Source organism: Sorex araneus, chromosome X (assembly GCF_027595985.1).
Source record: "Sorex araneus isolate mSorAra2 chromosome X, mSorAra2.pri, whole genome shotgun sequence".
NCBI classification, from domain to species: Eukaryota; Metazoa; Chordata; class Mammalia; order Eulipotyphla; family Soricidae; genus Sorex; species Sorex araneus.
The window spans coordinates 166,314,510-166,340,790 of NC_073313.1; the positions used below are offsets into that span (position 1 = coordinate 166,314,510).

Genomic DNA, 26,281 nt, shown 5'->3' on the forward strand with positions numbered 1-26,281 from the left:
TCCTTCCCCTCCCTCCCTCCCCTCCCTCCCCTCCCTCCCCTCCCCTCCCTCCTCTCCCCTCCCTCCCCTCCCCTCCCCTCCCCTCCCTCCCCTCCCCTCCCCTCCTCTCCTCTCCCCTCCCCTCCTCTCCTCTCCTCTCCCCTCCCTCCCCTCCCCTCCCCTCCCCTCCCTCCTCTCCCCTCCCCTCCCTCCCCTCCCCTCCCCGTCTGGGGTGGCCCGGGGGTCCCCGGAGAGCTTGGCAGAGGCTTTCCCAGGCAGAGCGAGGCGGGGAGCGGGTGCGGGGGTCTCTTGGGGCATGGCGGGGGGCTCATCACTGAGCCGACAGCCAGGGATCACTGGAAGTCGGCTTCCAGGCTGGGGGTGTCCAGGGCCGGGCAGGAGGGTCGGCTGGGCGTGAAGGGTCCGAGTCCGGCGCGTGGGGACGGGGACAGCCGAGGTGCCCAGGGAGCCGGCAGTGGGGAAGACGGACGGGGCAGCGGCCCCGGCCCCTCTGGCCGCACCCCGTCCCGTGCCCTCCGGACTCAGTTTCCCGGGAGCCCCCCCTTTGCCTGCCTTATCCCCCCCAGACCGAGGCGACCCCTCCCCAGGCCCCCCGCCGCCCTGTGCCTGCAGTAGGCCCGTGTTTTGCTCATTCCACCTGCTTCCCACGCCCGCTCGGGGGCGCCTCACCCCTGCCTCGCTCCGGCCCCAGCGGGAGCTAATGTTTACCTGCCGTTGGTGCTGTGGAGGTGGGGGGGGCGGGGGGGGGCGGCGGCCTGGGGCCCCTCCCCCACCTGCCTGTCTTTCCAGCCAGTGTCATTTTATTTTATCGACTCAGTTTTGCTTTTTGGGTCCCACCCGGCGATGCTCAGGGGTTCCTCCTGGCTCTGCACTCAGGAATCACTCCTGGCGGTGCTCGGGGGACCCTATGGGATGCTGGTAATTGAACCCGGGTCGGCCGCATGCCAGGCAAACACCCTCCCTACTGTGCTATCACTCCGGTCCCTATTTTTATTTTTAAAGAGTCATGGACTGGGGCAACAGCATAGTGGGGAGGGCGTTGGCCTGGCACGCGGCAGACCCGGGTTCGATTCCTCCGCCCCTCTCGGAGAGTCCGGCAAGCTACCGAGAGGATCCTGCCCGCACGGCAGAGCCTGGCAAGCTCCCCGTGGCGTCTTCGAGATGCCAAACACAGTCACCACAAGTCTCACCATGGAGACGTGACTGGCGCCCGCTCGAGCCAGTCGATGAGCAACGGGACGACAGTGACGGTGACAGTGACAATCGTTGTCATGGCATGTGTGCACGTGCAGTTGGTTATTTCATTCTCCGGCAAACCTCTGCAGGGCAGAGGTCCTGACCTTTGACACCTCGTGTTGGCACGCCCAGCGCCGGCAGGGGTAGGGGGCGACACGCGGCCTTGTAGGGGGACTGTGCTGGCCACACGGCCGCCATCTGCTGAGTTAATGTCCCTCAGCACTTTGGGACTTGCTCGCTGACGTTGGGTGGTCTTGGGGGGTGGGGGGTGTTGAAACGGGTTCTGGTGACTAGCAGGATGCGTGTTCCCAGGATCCACACCTGCCACGTCCCGGCGTCTCGCAGGCTGCAGCCTTCCCCCGTGTCCCCCGAGTGTTTCTCCTGATTTGTGAGAGTCCTCCATGGAGCTGTGATTTGTGGGCCGTAAATATCTCTTCCCCCGTGCGCACCTCGTCGGCAAACGCTTGGTTCATGGTGCTTCTCTGTCAGCACCCGCTCGCTCCTGCTAGGGTGCTCGGATTCATCCGCCTTTCCCCTCTCGGGTGTTTGCTCACTTGGGTCTTGTTTGAAATATTCCTTCCGGGCCGGAGCGAGAGCACAGCGGGGAGGGCGTTTGCCTGGCACGCGGCCGACCCGGGTTCGATTCCCGGCATCCCCTAGGGTCCCCGAGCACTGCCAGGGGTGATTCCTGAGTGCAGAGCCGGGAGTCAGGCCTGAGCATCACTGCGTATGGCCCAAAATTTACAAAAAAAAATTGTTCATCATATATTGCTACATTGCTATAAAATGACAGCCAAGGATGGAGCCCGAGAAGATAGTCCAGCCGGGAGGGTGTTTGCCTGGCATGCAGCCGACCCGGCTTCGATCCCCGGCATCCCATAGGGTCCCCCGAGCACCGCCAGGAGTGATTCCTGAGTGCAGAGCCGGGCGTCAGCCCTGAGCATCGCCGGATGGGACCCCCCCACCAAATAAATAAAATTAAAAAAAATTCCTTCCACTTACTGGCTTACAAAGTCCCCTGCATTGCTTTAAGCTGTCGTCCCCCTCCGCCCCTCCATGGTTTTCTTTTCTTTTCTTTTTTTGCTTTTTGGGTCACACCTGGCGATGCACAGGGGTTATCCCTGGTTCATGCACTCAGGAATTACTCCTGGCAGTGCTCAGGGGACCCTATGGGATGCTGGGAATCGAACCTGGGTCGGCTGCATGCAAAGCAAACGCCCTACCCGCTGTGCTATTGCTCCAGCCCCCCTCCATGGCTTTCTTTACCCCATTCGCCTCTCTCGGTCCACCTGGACCCCACTGTGGAGTGAGACATCAAGTGAGCTCGAATTTTCACTTCCGGCCCCTTCCAGCAGCTGGTGGCCGGTCAGTCGTGCCCGCTGGTGGCCTCTGAGTGTGTGCCCACGGCCGCCATGCCCAGCGTCTTTGTGTGCCTGGGTTGGCTCTCACACACCCTGACCAGGGCCCTGAACTCAGCTGCCCCCTTAGCTCACCAGTTTGACTTCGGGCTCGGGGCTCCACACGTGACCTCAGACATGGGTTTGTGGGGGAATAACGGAGCACACATCGATGCTGACCGGGACCCCAGAGCCGTGTCCTGTTTCTGCTCCCTGAACGTGGTGCCTCCCCTCTGAGGTCCCGCCCTGCCTCCAAGGCCCCCCCAGAGAACTTCGGACGCTCTCGGTGTATGTAGCAAAATATTCGGCTGTTGGGGCTGGAGCAATAGCACAGCGGGGAGGGCATTTGCCTGGCACGCGGCCGACCCGGGTTCGATTTCCAGCATCCCATAGGGTCCCCTGAGCACCGCCAGGAGTGATCCCTGAGTGCAGAGCCAGGACTAACCCCTGAGCATCGCCGGGCTGTGTGTGAGTGGCGCGTCTTGTGGCTGCTCATGTGTGTGTGTCTGAGTGTGTGTGTTAGTGGTGTGTCTTGTGGCTGCATCATATGTGTGTTAGTGGTGTGTCTTGTGGCTGCATCGTATGTGTGTTAGTGGTGTGTCTTGTGGCTGCATCATGTGTGTATGTGTGTGCATGAGCATGTGTGTTAGTGGAGCATCATCTTGTGGCTGCATCATACGCTACTATGCATCAGACATAGTAGCGTGTCTTATGGCTGCATCATACGCGTGTGTTAGTGGCATGCCTTGTGGCTGCATCATACGTGTGTATGTTTTAGTGGTGTGTCTTGTGCTTGCATCATGCGTGTGTGTGCATGAGCGTGTGTTAATAGCGCGTCCTGTGGTTGCATCATGCATGCACATGCGTGCGTGTATGTTAATGGCGTGTCTCACACCCGGGCCTGACCTGCGGTTTGCAGGGACCGGCAGTTGGCTGGTCGCGCTGTGCTGAAAGCCGGAGTTTGGGCTCAGCAGAGTTTTCCCCGGGAGGGACAAGGGGGCCTTGAAGCCCCAGACCCCCTTTCAGCCAGGGCGCCGCAGTGCCCACAGTGCCCAGTAGATGGCGCTGTGACAGCAGGAAAATCCGCTCCGGGCGGGAAAGTTTGCATGAAACCTTCAGGGCCACCGGTTGGACCAATCGCGAGTTCCCACAGCCCCCCCCCCCCCCCCCCCCCCCCCGCCTAGGCCCTTGGCGGACAGCGGCACTGGGCACACGGAAGGAAGGAACACACACACACACACACACACCCCACAGTGTGTGTCCACGGGGTCGCCTTGGCCGAGCATCATAGCCTGTCCAGGTCTAGGTTTCCCTAAGGATCCTGTGCCTGCGTGCTCTGTGTGTGTGCACATGGGTGTGTGTGTATGTGTGTGCGCGCACGTGTGTGTATGTGCATTCATGTGTTTGTGTGCATGTGTGTGCGTGTGCATGTATGTGCATGCATGTGTTTGTGTTTATGCTTTGTGTGTGTGGGGTTTGTGTACGTGTTGGGTGCGTGCATGTGTGCACGTATGTATGTGTGTGCATGGTTGTGTGCATGCATGAATGGCATGTGTGTGCATGCATGTGTTTGTTGTGTGTGCTGTGTGTGTACATGTGTATGTGCATGCATGCATCTATGTATGTGTGTGGTTTGTGCATGCATGTGTGTATGCATGTATGTGCATGCATGCGTGTGTGTATGCGTGGTTGTGTGTGTGCATGCATGCTGTGTGCATCTGTATGGTTGTGTGCATGCGTGCATGCATGTACATGTGTATGTGCATGTGTGTGGCCGTATGCGTGCCTGTGTGTGCATGCACGTGTGTGCGTACATGTTTGTGTGCATGCATGTGTGGGTGTGGGTGTGTGCGTGTGTGGGTGTATGCGTGTCACAAGCTGACAGAGCCTACCCTGGCCCCACCATCCCTGGGCCACTGGGCGAATGTGCCCGGAGCCCTTGACCCGGTATTCCCTTCGCCTGGTGCCGGGGTTCCTTGGCTCTGACCACAGGGAATTTGCGGTTCCACTCAGCACGGAGGGGCCCGGCAGTGCCCGTGGGATCCCAGGCCCTGCCCTCGTGCCCGGCCCCGCTGGCGGGCCTCAGAGGTTCCGAGTCTTTCCCAAGGGGCGTTGTTCTGATTTGGGGGCGGCAGGGGGCAGTGGGGGGGGCGAGCTCGAGGCTGTTCCTGCGAAGACGCTCGGGGCCGAGAGTGCGTTTTCCTTGGTTTTATTTTTATTTCCCTGCAAGGCTGCGGGAGACGCACCGTGTGTCCTGGGGCGCGAGAGGCTTATGTAACCGCGAGTGATTCAACGCGCCGCGCAGACGGCTAGTCCGGCCCCCGTGCCGTGGCCCTGGCGGGGAGACGGGCGAGGGGCTGCCGCGGGGGACCGTGGGGGCTTGGCCCTGCCCCACGTGGCTCCCCGCACCCCGCCCCAGGGCCATGAGGTCGTCTTGCTGCCCGTCCGGCCCCCCACCCTGTGACTCGCTCCCCCCTCCAGGGCCGGGGCGGCCCCACTCCCAAGGCCCAAGGACTCTGGGGTCCTGCTGGCGTCCCCAGGGTGCAGGCGGGGCCCAGCGGCTTCCGGAACTGCACGGCCGCGGGTTGTCGTGTTGTCCAGTCTCGGCCCCAGGGCCAGGCCGTGCCCCCAAGCAGGGCCACCCGCCCACCACGCGGGCTGGAGACCCCGTGCCCGTCCCTGGGCCTTCGGGAGAAGGTCACCCCAACCCGGGAGACCAGACCCGCGCCACGCACACAGACACAGACACGCACACACCACAGCACACGCGCCCACAGAGAGCACACGCACACCCCACAGACACACGCCCCACAGACACACACTACAGACACACACCACAAACACACACACCACAGATACACACCCCACAGACACACACACACCTCACAGACACACACTCTACAGACACACACCACAAACACACACACCACAGATACATACCCCACAGTCATACACACCTCATAGACACACACTCTACAGACACACACCACAAACACACACACACCACAGATACATACCCCACAGACACACACACCTCATAGACACACACTCTACAGACACACACCACAAACACACACACACCTCACAGACACACACACACTTCAGGGACACACACATAATCCACAGACACACACACCACAGACACACACCACAAACACACACACACCTCACAGACACACACATCAGAGACACACACACAGACCACAGATACACACCCCACAGACACACACCCCACAGATACACACATGCCCCACAGACACACACTCTACAGACACACACCACAAACACACACACCACAGATACATACCCCACAGACACACACACCTCACAGACACACACTCTACAGACACACACCACAAACACACACACTTCAGAGACACACACACTCCACAGACACATACACCACACACACTCTACAGACACACACCACAAACACACACACACCTCACAGACACACACACCTCAGAGACACACAGACCACAGATACACACCCCACAGACACACACATACCCCACAGACATACACTCTACAGACACACCGCATACAGACACATACCATAGATACACACCCCACAGACACACATACACACCCCACAGATACACACGCACCCCACAGACACATACACACACCCCACAGGCACACACACCACACCACAGACACACAGTCCACAGACACACACCCCATACACACACCACAGACACACCACAGACACACACCCCACAGACAGTACACACACCCCACAGACACACACCCCACAGACACACACATACCCCACAGACATACCGCAAATAGACACATACCACAGATACACACCCCACAGACACACATACACACCCCACAGATACACACACCCCACAGACACATACACACACCCCACAGGCACACACACCACACCACAGACACACAGTCCACAGACACACACCCCATACACACACCACAGACACACCACAGACACACACCCCACAGACAGTACACACACCCCACAGACACACACCCCACAGACACACACATACCCCACAGACATACCGCAAATAGACACATACCACAGATACACACCCCACAGACACACATACACACCCCACAGATACACACACCCCACAGACACATACACACACCCCACAGGCACACACACCACACCACAGACACACAGTCCACAGACACACACACCACAGACACACCACAGACACACACCCCACAGACAGTACACACACCCCACAGACACACACATACCCCACAGACATACACTCTACAGACATACCGCAAATAGACACATACCACAGATACACACCCCACAGACACACATACACACCCCACAGATACACACACCCCACAGACACATACACCCCACAGGCACACACACCACACCACAGACACACAGTCCACAGACACACACACCACAGACACACCACAGACACACACCCCACAGACAGTACACACACCCCACAGACACACACACCACAGACACACACATACCCCACAGACATACACTCTACAGACATACCGCAAATAGACACATACCACAGATACACACCCCACAGACACACATACACACCCCACAGATACACCCCCCCCACAGACACATACACACACCCCACAGTCACACACATACATCACAGACACACACCCCACAGATAGCACACACAGATAGTACACCCCCCCACAGAAAGTACACACACACCACAGACAGACAGCACACGGGCACTGTTTGTATTCCACATAACACACATACCACACACTCCATACACACAGCACACACCATACACACTTCACACATGTGCTCCACACATACACACATATCACACTCACACCGTCTGGACTCCGCACATCACTCATACCCTGTACACATCTCACACTGCACACAGCCACACACCGCCTACACCCCTCACCCCCACACAGCACATGTCACGCCACACCACCACCCTCACGTGCCACAGGTGACTGAAAGGGGCGTCCTTGCCTCCCAGGGCCTCCCCCAGGCCCCCACGGCAGCCATGGCCGCTGCTGGGCGCTGGACAACGTCCCTCGGGTTTCCAGTCCCCAGAGACTTTCTCTTCACAGTCTCATCTGCGCACGCATGCCCTCACGTGTGCCCCCCCACACGCACATATGCATGCTCTCACACTCTCACACACACACTCTCACACACATACTCTCGCTTCCACAGTCCTCCCTTCGGACACACAGTCTCTCAACCACAGTCTCACACACACTCCCTCATACACACACACTCACACACACTCCCTCATACACATACTCCCTCACATACACACTCACACACGCTCCCTCACACACACTCTCACACACTCCCTCACACACTCTCACACACGCTCTCTCACACACACTCTCGCTCCCACAGCATTCCCTTCAGACACACAGTCTCTCAATCACACTCACGCACACTCCCTCACACCCTTGCTCCCTCACACACACTCCCTCACACACACACTCTCACACACACTCACACACTCCCTCATATACACTCTCGCTCCCACAGTATTCCCTTCAGATACACACAGTCTCTCAACCACACTCACACACACTCCCTCACACACACATTCTCACACACATCCCGTCACACACACTCACACACTCTCACACCCCCCCACACTCACTCCCCTTCACACACACACACACATTCCCTCACACACTCCCTCACACACACTCCCTCACACATGCTCACACATTGGTTCGCATCCCCTCAACCACCCCCCACACAAGTTCTCACACATTAACGCACACACTCCCTCAACGCCCCCTCCAATACTCAGAAATTCTCCCACATCCTCGTACACACTTCCGCAACCACACTCTCCCCACAACCCCTCATCCCCTCAGGACTCCTCACACCCCCTCACACTTGCCCCCAGTCCTCACACTCCCTCATGCTCACACTTGCCCCTCACACTCACACACTCGCCCCTCACACACGCGCTCCCGCACTCCCCCACACACTGGTGCCTTCACAGTCTGCGGGTGCCCTGAGTCTCTCCGCCCCGTGCATGGATACCAGTGTTGCTGTCATTCCTTCCCACGGCTTCGTCACACACAGCCACGCTGCCACCTGCCCCCGTCTGTGTGCGTGTGCTCATGTGTGTTGATAGAAGTTGGTGTGTGTGTGTTGGTGGAGAGTGTGTGTCTGTGTTGGAGAGGCATGTGTGTCTGTGTGTTGGAGTGTGTGTGTATTGGAGTGTCTGTGTGTGTTGGAGTGTGTGTTGTGTGTGTGTGCTGGAGAGAAGTGTGTGTATATTGGAGGGTGTGTATTGTGTCTGTTGGAGTGTGTGTTGAAGTGTCTGTGTGTTGTGTATTGTGTGTGTCTGTGTTGGAGTGTGTCTTGGAGTGTCCGTGTGTGTTAAAGTGTCTGTGTGTTGGAGTGTGTGTTGTGTGTGTGTCTGGAGGTTGAGAGTGGGTGTATTAGAGTGTGTGTTGGAGTGTGTGTTTTGTGTGTGCATCTGTGTGTTGGAGAGAAGTGTGCGTCTTGGAGTGTCTGTGTGTTGGAGTGTGTGTAGTGTGTCTGTGTTGGAGTGTGTGTAGTGTGTGTCTGTGTGTTGGAGTGTGTGTAGTGTATCTGTGTGTTGGAGTGTGTGTAGTGTGTGTCTGTGTGTTGGAGTGTGTGTAGTGTGTGTCTGTGTGTTGGAGTATGTGTTATGTGTGTCTGTGTGTTGGAGAGAAGTGTGTGTATATTGGAGTGTGTGTTATGTCTGTGTGTTGGAGTGTGTGTTGAAGAGGAGTCTGTGTGTCTACTGAAGTGTCTGTGTGTATTGTGTGTGTGTGTTGTGTGTGTGTGTTGTGCGGGGCAGAGGAAGGAGCCTGGGGCAGCCTCTGGGGAAAGGCAGGGTCGTTGTCACCGTGGGACGCGGTTCTGGTGGGTTGGGGGAAAGTGAAAGGGGTGTGTGCGTGTGTGTGTGCGCGTGTGTGTGTGTGTGTGCGTGCGTGCGCGCGCGCTGGGGTGTGCAGGATGCCTTGGGAAACTTTCCCACGGGGGGCCCTGCCGGGAGGGGGGCCGCGCCCGCGCGCGGAGCCCCCCGGGGCAGGGTCCGGGGCGCCCCCCTCTCCCCTCCCCCCCCCCCCCCCCCCCCCCCCGGGCAGGGCCGCCGTGCGCCTGCGCGCCCCGCGCCCGCTTCCCTCTGCGCCCGCCTCCGCGCTCGGCCCGGCCCCGCGGCCGCTCGGGGGACGGCGTCTCCCCGCGGGAGGGGGCCCCCCGCGGCTGCAGCCGGCCGGCCGGGCCCTTCCAGCGCCTTCCATCCCCGCCTCCGCCGCGCCGCGCCCCTGCGCCCCGCTCGCCGCTCGCTCGCCGCTCGCTCGCCGCTCGCCGGGCCTGGCCTGCGCTCCCGCGGGGGTCGCGGCGGGGGCCGCAGGGGCGCCCGCACCCCGGGGCGCGGCTGCAACCTGTTCGCGGGGCGCGGGCGGAGGCGGCCTCGCGGGGGGGCCCGCGACCCCCACCCCGCCCCCGCCCCGGGACGCTGCAGCTCCGGAGACCCCCCTCCCGCCTGCTCGCGCGCGCCCCCATCCAAACGGGGGGCCATCCCGGGCCGGGCCCACCCTGGTTTTCTTTTTCCAATTCCCCTTTTTTTTCTTTAAAGTTCTTTTGTGCTCCTTCCCCCCACCCCCCCATAAATCACCAAACTGTTACCTAGAGGGGCGGGAGCGCCGCGCCGACGCCCCCCGCCCCCACCGCGCTCCGAACGCCGCCCCGCGCTGGCATTTGCAGGGGTGGGGGGAGAGACACCGCCTGGGAGCCGCGCGCCCTGCCCCCAGCACCCCCCAAGATCTTTTCTCTCTATTTTTTTTGCTTCCTTTTCCCTCTCTTCCTTTTTTTTTTTAAATTCTTCCCCCCCCTTTAAAAAAAAATTCTCCTCCCCCCCTCCAGTTCTGGAGCCATGGAGCTCCGTGCGACGCGCGTTTAGATTCAACAGCTCGGAGGCGGCGCGGGCACCCCTTGGGCACCCCTTGGGCAGCCTCCGTCTCCTTCCAACTTGGCAGGATGGCTCGCTTCGGGGAGGCGGCGGCGGTGGTGGCCAGGCCCGGCTCGGGCTCGGGCGACTCGGACCAGAGCCGGAACCGGCCGGGGACCCCGGTGCCGGCCGCGGGCTCGGCGGCCGCGTACAAGCAGACGAAGGCGCAGCGCGCTCGGACCATGGCCCTGTACAACCCCATCCCCGTCCGGCAGAACTGCTTCACCGTCAACCGCTCCCTCTTCATCCTCGCCGAGGAGAACATCGTGCGCAAATACGCCCGCAAGCTCACCGATTGGCCATATCCTTCCCGGCCCGGCTCGGGGGGCGCCCGGCCTGCCGCCCAGGGCCCCCCGGACACCCCCGGCGCCCCCCACCCCCGTTTGGCCACGCGCTAGCCGCCAGGCACCGGACTGGGGTTCCCCCCCTCCCCAGGTAAGACTTGGCATCGTGCGTCTCCTCCTCCCAGCCCCGGACCCCGCTGGCGGGCCCCCCGCCCCCACCCCGGGCATGGTGACCCCTGTGGGGAGACCAGGTGCGCCCCGGTGGCCCCCCGCGCGCTGCGTCCTGCTGGCGGGCAGCGGTGGCTGTCTCCCCCCCGCAGAGCTGCCCGTGGCGAAGTTCAGGCTCCCGGCCGGGGGGTGGGGGGGTGTTGAGTGGTCTAGGAGCATGCAGGGATGCCCGGGGGATGCCTCGGACCCAGCCCTAGGACAGGATAACGGCCAACTCTCGGGGGACCGCATTTAAGTTCAGCCGAGCCGCGCCTGGGAGTGTGTATGTGTGTGTGTGTGTGTGTGTAGAAGGGGGTCTCCACACGGTGCCAGCCTGCCCGGCTGAGGGGCTCTGCAGGGCCCTGGGCACGCATGTGTGTTGGGGGCTCGGGGTGGGGGGCTCTTCTTGCGCTTCTCCCTGCCCTGGAAGAATCCAGATGGAAGAGGCCGCCTGGGTTCGCCAGTGCGCTGGGTCCCCATGCCAGCGGGGAGAGTTAGCGGCCGTGCCCAGGGCTGCCTGCGTCCGCCTTCCCCCCTCCAGAGGCACCATGGGGTGCGCCCCACGCCGGCGGCTGCTGCTCGCCAAGAATCCAGGCTGCTGGCAGCGCCTTGAGGTGGGGGTGTCGGGCGGCGGCGGAGCGGGGTGCAGGTGGAAGGGGGCGGGGGGGGGGCGCTGCACCTGCGGGGGCTCCCACGCTCCAGGTGTGCCGCGGCCAGGCAGCTGGAGCCCCCCCCCCCACACACCCCGGCATCCCACCCCAGGGTCCTGCCTGCCCGTCGCCTCCCGCCTCGCTGCGCCCCAGCGCCCCGGCGCGCGGCGATTGGATGGCGCGCGCGCGCGCGCGCGGTGCCCCCCTCTCGTTGGAAACGGGGACCGGCTCGGAGCGCGCAGCCTCCTCCCCCGCCGCGGCTCCCTGCCCGCCCTTCCCCCCCTCTGCCCCCCGCCGAGTGATGGGGGGGCGCTGCAGTGCGTGAGTCGGAGCGTCTGCTGGGGAGGGGGCGCGGGCCCCAGGGCGGCTCCACGCCGCCCCGCAGTCCGGGGCGCGCGCACCGAGGCTCATTGTGTGCGCGCGCGGCTGCCGGCCCCGCCCTCGGCCGCCCCCGACCCTCCCGGGCGGGTCCCACCCCCCACCCCCCACTTCCCACCCCCCAAAGGCTGCGGGGGCTCCGCACCCCGGCTGCACCCTGCGCTCCGGAGCGTGCCGGTGTGCCCGCTGCAGAGAGAGCGCCTGCCAGCATCCCGGGCGGGCGGGCGGCCGAGGGTCCCTCCAACCCGCGCCGCCCCCCCAAACCCGGACCCCCTCCCTGGCACTTCCGGCCACCCAGCCCGGGGGGGGGGGGGCCGAGCACGTTTCGCGCACCACGTGGCCGCCTCCGATCACGTTCCCGTTTCCGCAGCGCTCCGGTGCTGGTTTCCAGCGCCCCTTTTCCTTGTTCGGGGCCAGAACCGGGGAGAGGGAGGGGCGCCCCCACCCCCTATCCCCTGCGCCCCGCTGATTGCAGCCTGGCAGCGCAGTGGCCCAGCCCCCCGTGGGCGCGCCTGGCCCCGTGCCCCCCGGGAGTTGCGCTGAGCTGCTGCGGCGCGTCAGGCAGGGCAGAGACGGGGCAGAGAAGCCAGGCCTGGCGGGCGGGGGGCTCCTGCCAAGCTCACGCCCCCGGCCACCCCTGCCTTCCTCCAGTAATTGATCCATGCCCCCCACGACCCCCAGGGAGGGTCCGGTTCCCCCAGAACTCTTCCTTTCCCTCCCCTCCCGAACCTCAGCGCACCGATTCATCTCCCGCCTCTTCCCTTTGGTTGCCACTTGCCCCGTGCCAGGGCTGGGTGATCAGGCGGGCTTGGGGGCCGCGCGGTCCCCCGGGGGGGGGTTCCAATCCTGGGGGCTCTGCGCTGTGACCTTGAACAATTAATTATCTCCTTCCCTCCGCCGCTCTCCTTGATACGTGCGCGGGCCGGGAGTTCCCGGCGGGTTCAGTGAGTTCCCGCGTGTGGGGTGTCCTGCAACATGCTAGGTTGGAGCCGCCAGGCCTTCGTGATTACAGAGAGGACTTTGCGTGCGGGTAGGGGAGAAGGGGGTATCCTGGTGTCCCCCCACCCCCACCCCGGGGAGCTTCAGGCGTTTTCAGAGGCGCGGAAGGTGCTGAGGGCTTGTGGAGAATTCAGACTCCTCCAGGAGGGCATTGGCCTGGCACGCGGCTGACCCAGGTTCGATCCCTGGCATCCCACAGGGTCCCCCGAGCACCACCAGGAGTGAGTCCTGAGTGCAGAGCCAGGAGTCAGCCCTGAGCATCGCCGGGTGGGACCCCAAAAGCAAAATATAAAAGAAAAAGCAATTCAGACTCCTGGGCCCTTCTCCGGACTCGGCGAGGCCTGACTTTTGAGGGACCCTCTTTGTGATGGGAGTGTGGGGGCGCCCGCTCAGCCCCCCCCACCCCAGGGCCCTGGAGCCTGACAGAAATCACGAGAGGCCTTGAAGGAAAACGGGCAGCTCTGTGCCTGCCGCCTCCTGAGTCCCCGGCATCTTGGCTGGCCGTGTCCCGTTGCGTGGGACCTTTGGGTCCCGGCGCCTGGGCCCCGATGCATCCTAGGACACTATCGCCTGTGATCTGTGGCTTGGTTGCGGGTGGGCGATCATTCTCGCCCGGGTCTTCATGGGAAAGATCTGGATCTTTCGTGGGTCGGCAGCCTGCTCCGAAGGCACCTCGTTTTATCTTTCCTTCTTGCAAGCGCGTTCTGCAGAGAGAGAGAGAGAGAAAGAGAGAGAGAGAAAGAGAGAGAGAAAGAGAGAGAAAGAGAGAGAAAGAGAGAAAGAGAGAGAAAGAAAGAAGAGAGAGAGAAGAGAGAGAGAGAGAGAGAGAGAGAGAGAGAGAGAGAGAGAGAGAGAGAGAGAGAGAGAGAGAGAGAGAGATAGCGTTTTCCTGGCGGGCTCTGGGCGGCGGTGGGCCCCGTAACCTTTTGCGAAATGCTAATCCGATTTCAGATGCTCCCTGCCCGTCTCCGCATCTCCGATTCCTCTTCTCTCTTGCTCAGCTGACGGGCCCCCGCAGAACCCTCTCAGGGCACGGGCTGTTCGGGAACGTTCCCTGTGGTCTGGGCGCAGGTCCGTCCGAGCTCCTGGGCCCCTCCAGGGTCCCCCCTGCCTGTTTGCAGGGCTGGTGCAGGGGGCAGAAGCCGCACCCCACTTTCCAGGGAATCCCCCCTCCCCCGTTCCCCACAGAGCCCTGGTCTCACGCCACCCTGGTGGGGAATTGTCGAGATCTTGTTTGGGGCGGGTGGTCCCCAAGCATTTCCGGCTGTATACAACGGGGCTTCCTCAAATGCTCACTTGGGGGTCCCCCCTGCTTTCCTGCTCTGGGGGATTCTCCGTGGTCCTCCCAGGGGAGCCGGCAGCTGGGGGTTTCAGGCGCGGTGAGACTGACGCTGAGCCAAAACTTGGCGGAATGGCCAAGTGGGCGGGGGGCTGCGGGGTCCAGCACCACGACGCCCTGATTTCTCCCTTGGCCTCCGTCCTTGCCCTGTGCGCCCGGGGGGGTGTCTGGGAGGTGCGGGGGACCCCAAGGGTGCCAGGCCCCCCGGAAAGCAGGCCTGAGGGGAGGCATTTGAGAGAGACGAAAATATCTCGGAGGTGATAGCGTGTCTGTGTGGAGCGTGTCATGTCCCACCCGCCCCTCCGTGGCGCTCGCTGAATGCCGCAGCCTAGGTCGCTGTGAAGTAGAGGAGGAGGAGGAGGAGGAGGAGGAGGAGGAGGAGGAGGACGATGACCCCAAGAGCCTCCCTTAGCTGCAGCTTCCTCCAAACCCAACTTCTGGCGTCCTTAGTGCCCAGCCACTTCTCTCCCTGCAGCCACGGGGGTAGAAAAGGGGGGTGTCTTTCCCCCCTGAACTCTGCAACCCACCCACCCCCCCCCCGTTTTTTTTTTTTTCCCTGGAGGAACATCTGCTTTCTTTCCATTTTCATACTCCTCAGCTCTGTGCTCCGATTCTCACTCACCAGCCTGGACCCGCTTGGGCTCGCGTCTTCCCGCCTTGCTCTTCTCGGGGGTCCCCGACCACCACCCCCCTCTCCCCGCGCCCCCCTCCCCGGCTGGGACTTCCTGCCCGAAGTCCAGGTGGGCCGTGACCCTGTGAGCCCCCCCTCTCTCTCTTCTCCGCTTCCCAAGCACCCTGATTCTCCTTTCTCTCCCTCTCTGCGTGGTTCTATATTTCTCCCTCTCTCTCCCTCTCCCCCCCCCCCTCTCTCTCTCATTTTTAGGCTCAGCCCTTGTGAATAATTCATTATCTGTGTGGGCTTTTCCTGGGCCCTTTAGAGAAGAGAGGTTACTTGTCTTCCACCGTGAGAGGGACCGAGGCTGGCCTGTCTCCGTCAGCGTCTGTCCCGGGGCGGGCCGGGCCGTCTCTCTCTTTCCGGCCTGCTGTTCCTTGCTGTCCATTGCGTGGCTGGGTGGCTGGGTGGGCTTTGTGGCTGGGGGCCCACCCCCAGCGGGCTGCTCAGGGCGTCCTCTGGGCTCTGTGCTCAGGAATCACTCCTGGTGGCGCTCGGGGTGTGGGTGCCAGAAATCGAACCCGGGTCGGCCACAGGCGAAGCAAGTACCTGCCCCTCTGGGCCCTCCTGGCCTTCTTTTTTTTTTTTTCCTTTAGCTTTTTGGGTCCCACCTGGCGATGCTCAGGGCTGACTCCGGCTCTGCACTCAAGAATCACTCCTGACAGTGCTCGGGGGACCGGATGGGATGCCGGGGATCGAACCTAGGTCGGCCGCGTGCCAGGCCAACGCCCTCCCCGCTGTGCTGTCGCTCCAGCCCCACTCCTGGCCTTCTTACTGTTTGTTAATTCATTTTTCTCCCCCCCCACGCCACCCCCGGAGCCCAGGGCCTCACACCCGTGAGGCATGAACACGTTCCCCGTGACCCCAGGTGTCACCTTGTCTTGCCCCCTGTCCTGGGTGCCTCCCCTGCACAGGAAAGTGCTCCCTCATGCCCTTGAGCACTTGACACCCTCACTGGGTCTTTGCTTCTACACACCCAGGGGTGGGAACGCCACAGGACGGGGGTGGGGGGCGAGGGCTGCTATGGGTGTCTGTCCCCCAGGGCATCCTGTGGCAGAGGGGACGCTCCCAAGCCCTGTCCACGCCCCGCCAGGATTCTCTGCCCCCCGTTTGATTGTTTTGGGGATTTTTTTTGTTGTGAGCCAGCAGTGCTCAGGGGAGACTCCCAGCACAGTGCTTGGGGTCATGCCTTGCAGGGGACAGAGCCCAGGCCTCCCACATGTGCAGTGTCTGCCCAGCTGCTTGCTGGTGCCCCCTAGCGTCCCGCACCCCGGCCTGGCCTGCCCTCGCTGCTGACCTCCTCCTCCCTCCCGAGGCCCCGCGGCGAGGTGGGGTCAGAGTGACCAGCGGACGGGAAGTAGGGACACCGCTGGCCGGAAGTGGGGGCGTCTTCCCGGCCCCCACTCGGACGTTGGAAGCGAAGGGAAAGTTTGTAGCGAAGGGGGGTCCACACCGGGTGGCCCTGGGGGGCCCTGGGCTGCTGAATCCAGCCTCGGGCGGGGGGGGTCCCTGACCAGCCCCGCCAGCCCCCACCCCGCCACGCCAGGCCCGGCCTTTCTGCCCCGGGGCCGCCTGTCTGCTGTGTGTGTGCCAGGAAACGTCTCTTGGCTGCATCTGGAAGGTTCCGAGGGCTCCTCTGGCAGGAGGGAACGAACCGTTTCCCAGCCAGGGTCGCCGCTGGTGTCCTTGGCGCTCGGCCGCTGCCCACCCCCCACGTGCCGCCGTTCCCCCCGAATCTCCGTCCACTTCCGGCCAGGCCCAGCCGTCCTCTTCCCGCCCGAGGCCACCTCGGTCCGTGAAGCTGGGACCGTGTGTGTGTGTGTGTGTGTGTGTGTGTGGTGGGGGGGCATCTTTCTACCCAACTTGGGGTGGGGGGTCCGGGACGGGCCGGAAGCAGGGAGTCGGGGTGGTCTTGGCTCGGATCCCCGAGGGGGACCCGGCTTGCCGACACCCACCCGAGTCCCTTCCCCAGCACCCCAGCCTGGGGGCGTCACTTCGTCACTTGCACCCGTCACCTCCCTCTGCTGGTCCCCACACCCCGGTGGCGGGGGGGGGGTCGCTCCCCTCTGAAGGCGTAAAGTGGGTGACCTGCAGTGTTCCAGCTGTTTCCGGCTGTGTGCCGCGTTGGGGGGGAGCCAGGCAGGCCGGTACCTGAGGCCGTGGGCAGGGCCCCCCCAACCCCCTCGCAAGGGTCCCTCCTGGCCCCTCCTGGCGTCCCAACCATCACCATGCGGGGCGTGGGTGAGAGAGACAGCCGAGGGGGCCGCCCCTCGCTTCCGAGCACTTACGGGGGTCTGAAGGAGCCTTGTGGGTTCACACCCACCCCTGGCGGTGGCGACTGTGACGGCGGCCTTGAAAGCTGGGACCCCAGAGCCCCGAGGCTGCAGATGGAGCCGTTATAATAAACCAGGGCAGGGCGGGAATTCAAAGAATTTTTTTTTTTTTGGCTTTTCGGGTCCCACCCGGCGATGCTCAGGGCTGACTCCCGGCTCTGCACTCAGGAATCACTCCTGGCAGTGCTCGGGGGACCCTAGGGGAATGCCGGGGATCGAACCCGGGTCGGCCGCGTGCCAGGCAAACGCCCTCCCTACCGTGCTGTCGCTACGACCCCTAAAAAAAAGAAATGAGTCATAACAGTTGCGGGGTGGAGGGCTGCACCCCGTGGAGTACCGGCTCTCGAACCCAGGTCCCCCATGCTCCACCGTGGAGCCTTTTCCCCACCAGCCCTGAGTCCCGCTCTGGCAGCCGACTTGGCCTTGGGGTTCGGGTGATGCGGCCTTGCACCTGCCCCGTGCGAAATGCAGATGGTCTCGGGGTCCCCCAGAGTGGCCGGGACACACCCCCCATTCGAGCTGCCTTGGGGGCTGAGTGATTCGTCTGGGGGGTCCGGGGAGTCGGGGCTTCCCACATGGCCCTCCCGGCGTCCGTCCGGGCCCTTCCTGGCCAACCCGCCTTCCTGCTACACGTGGGGGCTCGCTCGCTGTGCTCGGGGTGGTCCCTGCGGTCTCGGGGGGCCACCAGGCCCGGCGGGGCCAGGCGCGTGTCCCGGCGTCCCCCGTCCCGGCCTGGAGTGACTCCCTGGTGTGGGCACTCAGGGCGGGCAGCGTGCGGGGGCGCTGGCCTGGGTGCTGGCGGGCAGGGAGGGCGCCGGGAGGGGCGGGCGCGGGGTCACTGGGCACTTTGGAAGTGGCCAGGCCAGGCGCTGCCTCCTCAGGCAGTTCCCAGGGGTCACGCCCACCCCTGGGTGCTTTGGAATGTACGGAATTGGACAGCGGAAACGCACAGCGTGGTGACGGCAGGGTCTGGAGGGGAAGGGAGGGGAGAGAGAGAGACAGAGACAGAGAGAGAAGGAGAGAGGGAGAGAGAGAGAAGGAGAGAGAGAGAAGGAGAGAGAGAGGGAGAGAGAGAAGGAGAAAGAGAGAAGGAGAGAGGGAGAGAGAGAAGGAGAGAGAAAGGAGAGAGAGAAGGAGAGGGAGAGAGAAAGAGAAGGAGAGGAGAGGGAGGGAGGGGTGGAGAAAGAGGGAGAGAAGGGGAGAGAGGAAGAGAGAGGGAGAGAGAGGGAGAAGGAAAGAGAGAGAGAGGAGAGAGAGAAGGAGAGAGAAGGAGAGGGAGGGAGGGATGGAGAAAGAGGGAGAGAGGGAGAGAGATGGAGAAGGAGAGAGAGAGGAAGAGAGGGAAAGAGGGAGAGAGGGAGAGAGAAGGAAAGGAGAGAAGAGAGAAGGAGAGAGGGAGAGAGGGAGAGAGAAGGAGAGGGAGGGAGGGATGGAGAAAGGGAGAGAAAGGGAGAGGGGGAGAGATGGAGAGAGAGGGAGAGGGAGAGGGAGGGAGAGGGAGAGAGAGAGGCAGAGAGAGAGGCAGAGAGGAGAGAGGGAGAAAGGGAGAGAGAAGGAGAGAGGGAGAGGGGCTGGAGTGCTAGAACTGCGGGGAGGGCATTTGCCTGGCACGCGGCTGACCCGGGTTCGATCCCCGGCATCCCATAGGGTCCCCCGAGCACCACCAGGAGTGATTCCTGAGTGCAGAGCCGGGAGTCAGCCCTGAGCATCGCCGGGTGGGACCCATAAAGAAAAAAAAAAGGAGAGGGAGAGAGAGGAAAAGATTGAGGAAGAGGAGAGAGACAGAGAGACAGAGACAGAGAGAGACAGAGAACCCTGAGGGAAGGTGCTTGCCCCCAGTGTCACCTAAGGGTCCCTTGAATCCCAAGTGTGGCCCCAGAACAAAAACAAAACTTTTTATCCGGGCCCCTGGCTCAGACACGCCGCCCTGGGGCTTTGCCCTCTGACCCCCGCCCGTGATTCGAGACATAACGTTCCCCGCGTTGGTCGGGTGGTGGGACACCCCCACCCCGGCAAAATAAAAAAAAAAGAGAGACATGAATGAAAACAGACACGGGCTGACGCCGGCAGCCGTGCGTCCTGGGACGTGGAAGCTTCTGGCAAGGAACTCTGTTCGGATCCGAAATGAATACCCTCGCTTTCCAAGTTTTGTTTCTTTTCTTTTTTTTTTCCCTTTTTGGGTCCCACCCGGTGATGCTCAGGTCTGACTCCTGGCTCTGCACTCAGGAATCACTCCTGGCGGTGCTCGGGGGACCCTATGGGATGACGGGGATCGAACCCGGGTCGGCCGCATGCCAGGCCAGCGCCCCCGCCACCGTGCTCTCGCCCTGGCCCCTGACTCACACTGCGAATCTAAACCCCAGACTCTCAGCTCTCCCTGCACGCCCAGTGTCCGGTGGTCTCTGGCCAGACCCCTCAGGGTGCTGGGGGGCGGGGGGCGGGTGCGAGGAGACGTTGATAATGACGTGGACGAAATCTCAGACTCTCCCCAAGCCGAGAACCAAGGCCAGACCCCACCCATAGGCACGAGCGTCCTTCTCCACGGGCTCAGTGCCGGGAAACTGAGGCAGCCCATGACCTCGGCCCCGGCCAGCCATTTGCTGCCCGGATGACCCCCCTCCCCACCCCTCGTCACCACGTTTCGACTTCCCCATTCGCCCGGCCAGCTGCCGCCGCTGACACGCCCTCTTCATACCTCCCCTTGGGCAGGCGATGACCCTGGTGGGATCTGGGGACCCCGCCCCCAATTCTGCCTCCGTCCTGCCGTGACTCAGTAGTCCAGCGCGCCCCGAGCCCGCTGACCCTCCCTGCCCGCCCTGGACAACCCCGCTCGGGCCTCGGCGGGTCGAGGGAGGTGCCACCCGCGGGCGTCGGTGCCGTGTGAGGGGCGGGCGGCTCGGGGGGGCCCAGGACAGGCGGCTGTTCAGCCGAGGGTCCCCGAGGGGCCGGGTGCCCGCTCATGGCCGGCTCCTGACACCGCGTCCGTCTCCCTCCTGCCCTCAGGCTGTTCTGTCACCCCACTGGCCACTGGCCATGCAGTCCCTCTGCACGTGGCCCCGGGTGGTTCTCCGATCAGTGCTCCCTCGGTGCCGGGTGCGAGGGGCGAGGCAAGGGCCCGGGGGTACTGAGGGGCCTGACTCCAGACTCAGGGAGCCTGGGGCCTGCCCAGACCCCTCTTTCCCCTCCCCAAGAGGCCGGGGTCACCACCCTCAGAACTGGACAGTCTGTGCACTCCCCCCTGCCCACCCTCACCTGCAGTAACGAGAGGCAGAAGCAGCCGTGTATGTGTGTGCGCACATCTGCATGTGCGTGTGCACATGTGTATGCGTGTGTGCACATCTGCATGCGTGTGCATATGTATATGCATATGTGTGCATGCGTGTGTGCACATCTGCATGTGCACATGTGTATGCGTGTGCACGTGTGTATGCGTCTGTGCACATCTGCATGTGTCTGCACGTGCGTATGTGTGTGTTCACATCCACATGTGCGTGTGCACGTGTGTATGCTTGTGTGCACATCTGCATGTGCATGTGTATGCATGTGTGCACATATGCATGTGTGTGCATGTGTATGCATATGTGTGCGCGTGTGCATGCGTGTGTGCACATCTGCATGTGCACATGTGTATGCGTGTGCATGTGTGTATTCGTGTGTGCACATCTGCATGTGTCTGCACGTGCGTATGCGTGTGTTCACATCCACATGTGCGTGTGCACGTGTGTATGCTTGTGTGCACATCTGCATGTGCATGTGTGTGTGCGCATGTGTATGCATGTGTGCACATATGCATGTGTGTGCATATGTGTGTATGTGTGTGTGTATGTATGTGTGTGTGCTGGCTTTGCCCGGGTCACAGCGGCCCCAGTGTGGAGGGCCTAGTGGTGGTGTCACTGTGGCTCCCGGCCTCCTGCCTCCCCGTGTTTAGGGGGTCTCCAGCCCTGGGGGCCAGGAAAGGGAGTCAGGATTGGAGGCGGCCGGCCGAGGGTGCAGGGATGAGGGTGGGGACCCCAGGACGCCCGCTGGGGGGTGCAGGGTGGGGGGAGACGGGGGTCCCGGGAGCGTCCCGCGGGGTGGACACGGGGTGTGGGCACGGAGGAAGGGGCCACCAGGAGCGGAAGGAGGCAGACCCCTCCCCGTGCCCTGCCCCCTCAGGCCACAACGGCCTGGGAGCTGGAGTGGGCACGTCGTGCTTCTGGCTGGGTGGGCACACGGGTCCCCGAGTGCGGGCAGGAGTGTGGTCACGCGGCCGGGGGCACGCCAGGCATCCGGGCCCCTCAGCGAGAGAAGGCAGCTTCTCTGGCAGTCGGGGTGTGTATGCATGCATGTATGTTTGTGTGTGCATGTATGTTCATGCGTGTTGCAATTCACGTGTGCATGCGTGTATCTGGGCTCCATCTGCCCTCTGGAACCCAGGACTTTCTGTCTAAGGATGAGGCATCCTCAGGGCTGGAGCGATGGCACAGCGGGGAGGGTGTTTGCCTGGCACGCGGTCGACCCGGGTTCGATCCCCGGCATCCCCCAGGGTCCCCCGAGCCCCGCCAGGAGTGATTCCTGAGTGCAGAGCCGGGAGTCAGCCCTGAGCATCGCTGGGTGGGACCCAGCCCCGTCCCTCCCCCAGAAGGGTGCGGCGTCCTCTCTGGGAGACGTCTAGAGCACAGCAGCGGCCCCGAATGTTCCGGAAGGTCGAGCCCTTCCTGCCCCGAGAAGGAGACGAGTGGGAGCTCCGGGGACAGACCCAGCCCGGCCCTTCCCTCCCCGTGCCCCTCGGAAGGGGTCAAGAGAACGAGGCTGGACCAAGCTGCGGGTGGGGGGGCCAGTCTGCTGCCCTGCGTCCCCCTGCGCTGGCCGGGGTCACTGTGTCTGTCGCTGACCACTGGTCGTACCCCTGTCCCGGGCCGGGCCCAGGTGCTGCTTCTCCGGCCCCTGAAGCATCTTCCCTGGCAGGTGGCCGTCACCCCGAGGTGCCCTGGAGGCTGGGGCTCTGGGGTGCAGCGGAGCCCCAGCCCCGCCGTCTGCCTCTGCTACGCACATGTGTATGTGCACGTGCATGTATGCGTATGCATGTATGTATACTTGAGTGCACGTCACGTCTGCATGCGTGTGCATGTCTGTGTGTGCCTGTGCACATTTGCTTGTGTGAGTGTGCACGTGTGCACATGTGTGTCTGTGTACATCTGTGTGTGCATGCATGTGTGTATGAGTGTGTATGTATACCTGTGTGCACGTCCACATGTGCACGTGTGTATGCATGTGCACGTATGTATGCATGTATGCACACGTGTGTGCATATGTGTATGCATGTGCACATCTGCATATGTGTGCATATACACGTGTGTGTATGCGTGTGTACAGGTGTGTGTGTGTACATGTGCGTGTATGTGTGCACATGTATGAGTACATGTGTATATGTGTATGTATGAGTGAGTGCACATGTATGCATGCGTATGTGTTTTTGCATGTGTATGCATGTGTGCACGTGTGTGCACTCCTGTGACTGAGGCCATGGAAAGGGCTTTGCTCCTGCAGATGTGGCCTGTGTCAGCCCGGCCGCCTCCCACAGACCCCGGTGCGCCCCCGTGGGGAAATAGCCGCACGGGTGCCTCTGCTCGCCCGTGTCCCCCGCATGTCCCGCATTTCCGGTTGGCGAGACCCGGTCCGCCGACCTCGTCACTCGTGGCACCAGAGCCGCCGTCTGCCACGCGTCATCGCCCCCCCCCCCCACTTCCTGACCTAGTTGCCATCAGCCGTGCCTCAGCGAGTGTGCGGGCGGCGGCGGGTCCCGGGGGACTCGGAAGGGGCCCGTGTGCTCCCTTTCCTGCGGGGACGGATGCAGGGCCCCGCGGCCCTGCCTCACCCGCCCCTCTGCCTGGCCCGACAAGAGGGGCCTTAACAGGGCGGAAGTGGGTGATGGGAAGGGGCGTCCGTCCCCAGGGGTCCCGGGGGCCGGGGGGGGGCGCGGAGGCAGGAACTCTCGGGCGAGTATCCCGAGCTCTTCCCTCGAGGGAACAGCAGCGCCCGCCTGGCGGGGCTGTAACCACTGAGCCACACTGCCGGGAAGCTGAGGCCTCCTTCTGGGCTGGGGGCTGGGGCGGGGGGGGCGGTTGGACAGACGCTGCAGATGGCAGCGCCCCGGCCTCCCATGGGGAGCTGGAGCAGGGGGGCGTCAGGCAGATTGACGGGGCGGGCCTTAGCTCTGCCTTGGGAGCCTTCCAGCCGCCCGCCTCAGTCTCCCTCGTCTGTGAAGTGGGCTCACTCGGTCGTCGAAGCCAGGGCTGATGCCTGCCCTGCTGTTTGTCCCCCGGGAGCCTCGTCTCTGATGCTTGCAGGGCCTGGCCTGCGTGTTAGAATCAGGAGAGGCCTGGAAGGGCCACGGGACCGGGCGGTGGGGGGCTTTGCCCCCAGTTGGCCGCACTGAGTCCCATGGTGCAGGTTCTCGGGGCCCTGAAGGCTCACACGGGGGCCGGGGGTGGGGCGCGTCGCCCTTGGCAGCCCTGTCCCTTGGGGCGTGTCGGTCGGCGTCTCTCCCCTCGTACCCGGGCGTCTGCCACCTCTCGGCCGAGGGTCCCGCTTCCCTGAGGCTTTTCCTTCTTTGCTTTGTTTTTTTCTGGGGTCCCACCCGGCGATGCTCATAGCTGACTCCTGGCTCTGCACTCAGGAATCACTCCTGGCGGTGCTCGGGGGACCCCAGGGGATGCCGGGGACCGAACCTGGGTCGGCCGCGTGCCAGGCCAAGGCCCTCCCCGCTGTGCTCTCTCGCTCGGGTCCCACCCCTGAGCCGTTTCTTCTTTGCTCTGGGGCCCCCGGGGGCGGGGGAGGGGTGCGGGGGTCCAGACCGTCTCAGGGGGCTGTTCCCCGGGGGCTGGCCCAGACCCCACCCTGGGCACCGTGTGGCTCCCTGGGCACCCGGGCACCAGCCTGCAGGGGCGCCCGCACCAGAACCCCCCAGCCCTGGGCCCCAGTCCTCCAATAACGCTTCCTGCTTCCGTGTGTGTGTGTGTGTGTGTGTGTGTGTGTGTGTGTGTGTGTGTGTGTGTGTGTGTGTCCTGAGCCCCTGGGAAGTGTTTGCTGCCCAGTGGCTGCAGGTGGGACCCGCTGCCCTGCCAGTGCTCCCTCCCCTCCGCCCGCCACCTCCAGCTCCCCCCCACCCCCCGCCCACCCCTGCACACCCCTCCGCCCCGCCCAGGCACACCCCCCGCCCCTCCCCCGCCACCTGTCTTCTCTCCCTGTGGCCTGTTTCTCAGCATCCCACGTGGTGCTGCTGCATCGTGGCCAGGCCGGGGCCACGGAACAGGCAGCTGGTATCTGCTCCGCCCGGGGCGCATGCCAGGGGCCCCCCAGGGTCTGGGCCGCCCTCCCCGGCTGCTGGAACCCGGGTGCAGCATGTGTGTGTGTGTGGGGGGGGGGGGGGGCTCCTGCCTCTCTGTGACCGCCAAGGGCTGCTGCACAGGTGCAAGTGTCCTGGGGTCAGCAGCCAGCCCGAGCTTATGGGTGGACAAGGCGGGGGGGGGGCTTTGTTTGGGGAAACTGAGTTCATTGGCTTCCCCCCCCCACCGGGAGCCGCGGGGTGTGTCCCCGCCTACAGGAACCCCCCCTCGCCGCCCTGCCCTCTTTGTCTTCCATTCACCAGGCTCTGAGTGGGCCCTCCGTGGCCCCCACAGCGAGCAGGCGAGGCGCGGGCTGGGCCCTGCTCGCTCTCGCTCTCGCTCCCGCTCCCCGCCTGTCAGCCGGGGACTTTGAACAGAGGCAGCAGTCGCCATGGCGACGGCAGGTCGCATCCGCACCGCCATGGCAACCGAAGTTAAAAAACTGATGGGGAAAAGGCTGTGAGGTCACGTGGCGCGGTTTGTTTTGTTTTGTTTTAAAAAAAGAAAAAAGGGGCTTGGTTTTTTGGGTGTTTTTTTTTTTTCTTCCCTTCTCATCGTTCTCACTTTTTTTTTTTAATAATAATAAAAAAAAGGTTTTCCAAGCCCCTCCACCCCCGGCCCAGCTTCTCCTCCTGCTGGGTGCTGGGGGCGGAGGGTGTCATTCCTGGTGGTGCTTAGGGGACCCTGAGGTGCCGGGGAACAGACTGGCCCTTGTGCCTCCCCCCTTTGATGCTTGACCCGTCTCCCCCCACCCCTTCCTTTAAAGACGAGCAGAGACGGGGGGCGGAAACTCCAGGAAGGAGAGGCTGAGGGGTGTGGCCAGCCAGGCCTGGCCCAGGGGTGGGAGAGGGCTGGGGTGTGGCCCCCCCCCACACCAGGACGGAGCAGCCCCTCGGGCCCAGAGCCGAACTCGACCCCCCGAGATGCGCTCGGGGAGGGGACGGTTGCCCCGCAGGAGCCCGGTGTCACCGGCTCTCCGTCCGAGGCCTCCTCTTCTTGGGTTGGCGTCCTTGGGGTCCCGGCCAGCGCCCCGGGGAGCAGAGAGGCCCAGTGTCCGGGCGAGGACTCTCTGCCCAGTGCTCCCTTCTCCGCCGGGGCGGGGGTAGTGGGGCTAGGAGAGTCTGGGGGTGCAGCAACGCCGTTCGGGGCCGCCCTGGCGGAGGGGAACGGGCGTCCGTCCCGGGAGGAGGGCCTGGCCCTCCGCCAGGTTGAGTTTCGTGAGGTCCCAGGGCCCGAGGCAGACGGGGGACGGGCCAGAATGAGGGACAGGCTTGGTGCTCTGCGGTCCCACAGGCCACTAGGACGGTTTTCGCTCCCGTTTCTCCTGGTTCAGCCCCTCCTGTTCCCGCCTGGCCGGGCCTGGCGCGTTCCCCCGCTGACCCCGGGGAGATGGATGGATGGACGCAGCCCCCTGGGCACTGGCTGAGTTTTGTGGCCGGACAGAGTGTCTTTCAGCGGCCTCTGCT

At 63.3% G+C, this 26,281-nt stretch overlaps 1 protein-coding gene across 1 annotated transcript in view; it reads left to right on the forward strand.

Annotated features, from left to right (window-relative positions):
- Positions 1–26,281, forward strand: part of CACNA1E (calcium voltage-gated channel subunit alpha1 E) — a 166,855-nt gene that overhangs the window by 35,281 nt on the left and 105,293 nt on the right. Inside the window, exon 3 of the mRNA XM_055121224.1 lies at positions 10,614–10,885. Within this exon, the coding sequence (XP_054977199.1) occupies positions 10,614–10,885 (272 nt within the window). The remainder of the gene's footprint in view (positions 1–10,613; positions 10,886–26,281) is intronic.